Raw genomic sequence first — 3,004 nt, 5'->3', positions numbered from 1 at the left:
GAATTTAATTCAATTATAAGAATTACTGATGAGGTTTTATCAAATAATAAAGATTAAATTCTAAGTTAGAAAATGTAATGACTAAATTCTTTTTTTTTTTTCAATTCATAGAAATTAAATTTATTTGTAAATTTAATCGTAAAATTAATTTAGACTCCTTTTATATATAATGTTGTCACATCATGATTTTATGTTCACTAATTAACTATTAATATTTTGTCAAAGACAAATAAAAAAACATGCTGATCGTAATGATTCCAGACAATATCTCTACATTTTTCAAGGACTAGATTTGCCCAGGACTTTAATATTTTTTTAAATGTTAATTTTAAAATATAGTAGAATCTATCTTATTAGATATCTAACGTTGTCATTGTAATAACATTTTATTATATTTGAAATTATTTTCATATATTTTACCATTTAAAATAATTACTCTTTTATAAATAATTTATTTATACTACCTGAATTTCTTTTAAAGCCACATTGAGCTGAATTTTCAGCTGCTATCCAATTGGCATAATTTATCCAAATCCAAATATAGGAAAAGAAAAAAAAAAGTTTAAATACTATTTTTACCCTCCAAATTTCTCTATTTATTCTAGCTTTTATCAACAAATTTTGTTAGAAAAAAAAAGATCCATTTATACTCATACAATTTGAGATTCTATCAATTAAAAGTCAAAAACCAATAATTATATCAATTTAAACTCTAAAATTTTTTAATTAATCAATTTAGATGTTTCTTCCGAAATTTATATTTGTTTTACTTACGCTTTGAGGTGGAACATCTAGTTAAGACAAACTAAATATTTGTATTGTGTTATATCTACTAATACCCTCAGCTTGATTGTTATATTTTGTAATTGTCTATTTTTTATATAAAGACTTTAATTTGATTTCACTCAAAATCTCTCATATCATTAGAAAAATAAAGGTAATTGCAATAAATATTATTTCTAGTGATAATAATTAAGTGTATAACAATATTTTAAAAAAATGCAAATATAACAAAGGATATAATCAATTAGTGATAGATTTCTACTAATGTTATGATCTATCACTAATAGACTATCTAAATTTTGTTATATCTACAATTTTTTTTGTATTGTGTTATATCTTCTAATACTCTCAGCTTAGTTGTTATATTTTACAATTGCCTATAGTAATGATTTTCCTTACGACATATCTTTATCTAATAAATGTTAGACTTTGGATTCACTCAAAGATTAAAATATGAACGTCGATAATAAGATTTTGAGAGAAAAATAGTATTTAAACTAAAATGGAAAAAAGTAGAATATAAAAATGTCAAAAATACCCCCAACTAAAAAGGGGAAAAAAAACTATTCACATATCCCCAAATTTTGGGTGTATTATAGCGATTCGAGAAATCCAGTTTTGTTAAGAACAGCATTTCTTACTTTACTCAGATCTCTCCCTTTCAAAGTTCTTCCAACTCCTTCAAACACAGAGAACGACGAGATCTGAGCCCTAGCCAATCTCTTCGCTATTAATTCATGCGGCGGAACTCTGTTATCAAATCCTTCTTCTTCTTCGTCCTCCTCCGCGCTATCGCTGCCGTCGCCGCCATCGCCGTCAACTCCATCCTCATCGTCCTGTTCCAATCCCACTGTCCTAGGGTTTCTACTTCCCTCACGTTTGAACCACTGCGGTATCGATCGAGGAGCCGATCTCGGCACAATCTGAGTATATCCGCCGCCGTTCGGCCTCGGGATCATTCTGGAAGCGGACGGAAGAAAGTCGGATTCAAAAACATATGAATCGCTGGAGAATTTGGAATGATCGAAGGTTTCTGAAGTGGTTGTGGATTTGTCGTTGAGAACATGCCAGACGTCTTCTTCTTCGAAATCGCCGTTTCTGAACGACCGCCACAGAGCGCTGCTCAGGCCGATTCTGCCGCCGTCCATGGCTGTGGAGAGAATTGAAGATGAATCTTATGGAATCTGTGAGGAATTTGGGGAGAGATTTTTAAAGAGGAAGATTGAGGAGAGGGAAAAGAGAGGGCTGTGTCGTTTTTTGAAGGCTTTTTCTTAATACGACGTCGTTTTACTATTTTACTTGAAATAGGAAGATGCGTGTGACAACCAACGTATTGAGAAGAAATGAAATATTATGAGCTGTGTGATAATATTAGCATTATCTTGTTAATTCTATGTTTCTTTTTCCCTTTTAAACCTCATTATTAATTTCATTTCCAAATTTTATTATTGTTTTTTTTAAAAAAAACAAATAAATATCAAAACAAACCATTACAAAATAACAGGTTGTGTCACAAGAAAGTAAATCAAAAGTCTGGAAATAAGCCTGTAAATTACAAAGGTCTGTATTTGGGATGTAAGATTTAGAAGTCTAAGATTCTAAAGTCCTGTATTTGAGGTGTAGGCATGGATTTGGATAATCTATTTTTTTCTATTTTTTTAATGGTTATTTTGTAAATTGTATAACCCTAGTGTATTTTGCACCAAATTTCATGATACCTTTAAAAGAAAATTTTAACATATTCGTCTTAAAATGAAATTTATATTAATTTTGTCTTTTGTAATCCTATATTAATTCATTTGAGTTCATTAATTTTTATGACAATCACGTACGAATAACAATAATTTAGTTATTTTTATATGGAAAAACATTTTTAGTAAAAAAGTAACAAAGCTTTGAAATTAAGTTTTATAACAAGTTCAATTTGCCTTTAAATTTTTAACTTATCTCTTTAAATAAAAAATTTATCTTTTGATAACAAAGTAATAAAATTTGAAATTTAGTATTCTAACACATTTATAATAAATGTAGTTTTGCTTTAAATTTCTAAATTATCATTTTTTTTCATGTAGTCATCAAATGAATTTTACCTTTAAAGTTTGCATTTAATAGTATTTTTTATCTGTCAATTAGTTTTTTTTTTTAGGAGGGAATGGAGAACAAGGAGAAGGAAATGAAAAATTGATGGGAAAGTAGAGAAAGAAGAAAAGAAAAAAAAATT

At 28.3% G+C, this 3,004-nt stretch overlaps 1 protein-coding gene across 1 annotated transcript; it reads right to left on the bottom strand.

The window, feature by feature from the left end:
* Positions 1-1,255: 1,255 nt before the first annotated feature.
* LOC120086282 (senescence regulator (Protein of unknown function, DUF584)) lies at positions 1,256-2,508 on the bottom strand. Its single transcript, XM_039042841.2, has one exon. It carries the CDS (start codon positions 1,929-1,931, stop codon positions 1,377-1,379), a length of 555 nt encoding a protein of 184 aa, XP_038898769.1. The 5' UTR covers positions 1,932-2,508; the 3' UTR covers positions 1,256-1,376.
* Between the last annotated feature and the right edge of the window lie 496 nt (positions 2,509-3,004).

Source organism: Benincasa hispida, chromosome 9, assembly GCF_027475165.1.
Source record: "Benincasa hispida cultivar pf3 chromosome 9, pf3_genome.v1.1, whole genome shotgun sequence".
Classification (NCBI taxonomy): domain Eukaryota; kingdom Viridiplantae; phylum Streptophyta; class Magnoliopsida; order Cucurbitales; family Cucurbitaceae; genus Benincasa; species Benincasa hispida.
Note: the sequence above shows the minus strand (reverse complement) of the source record. Positions and strands in the feature narration are given on the sequence as shown.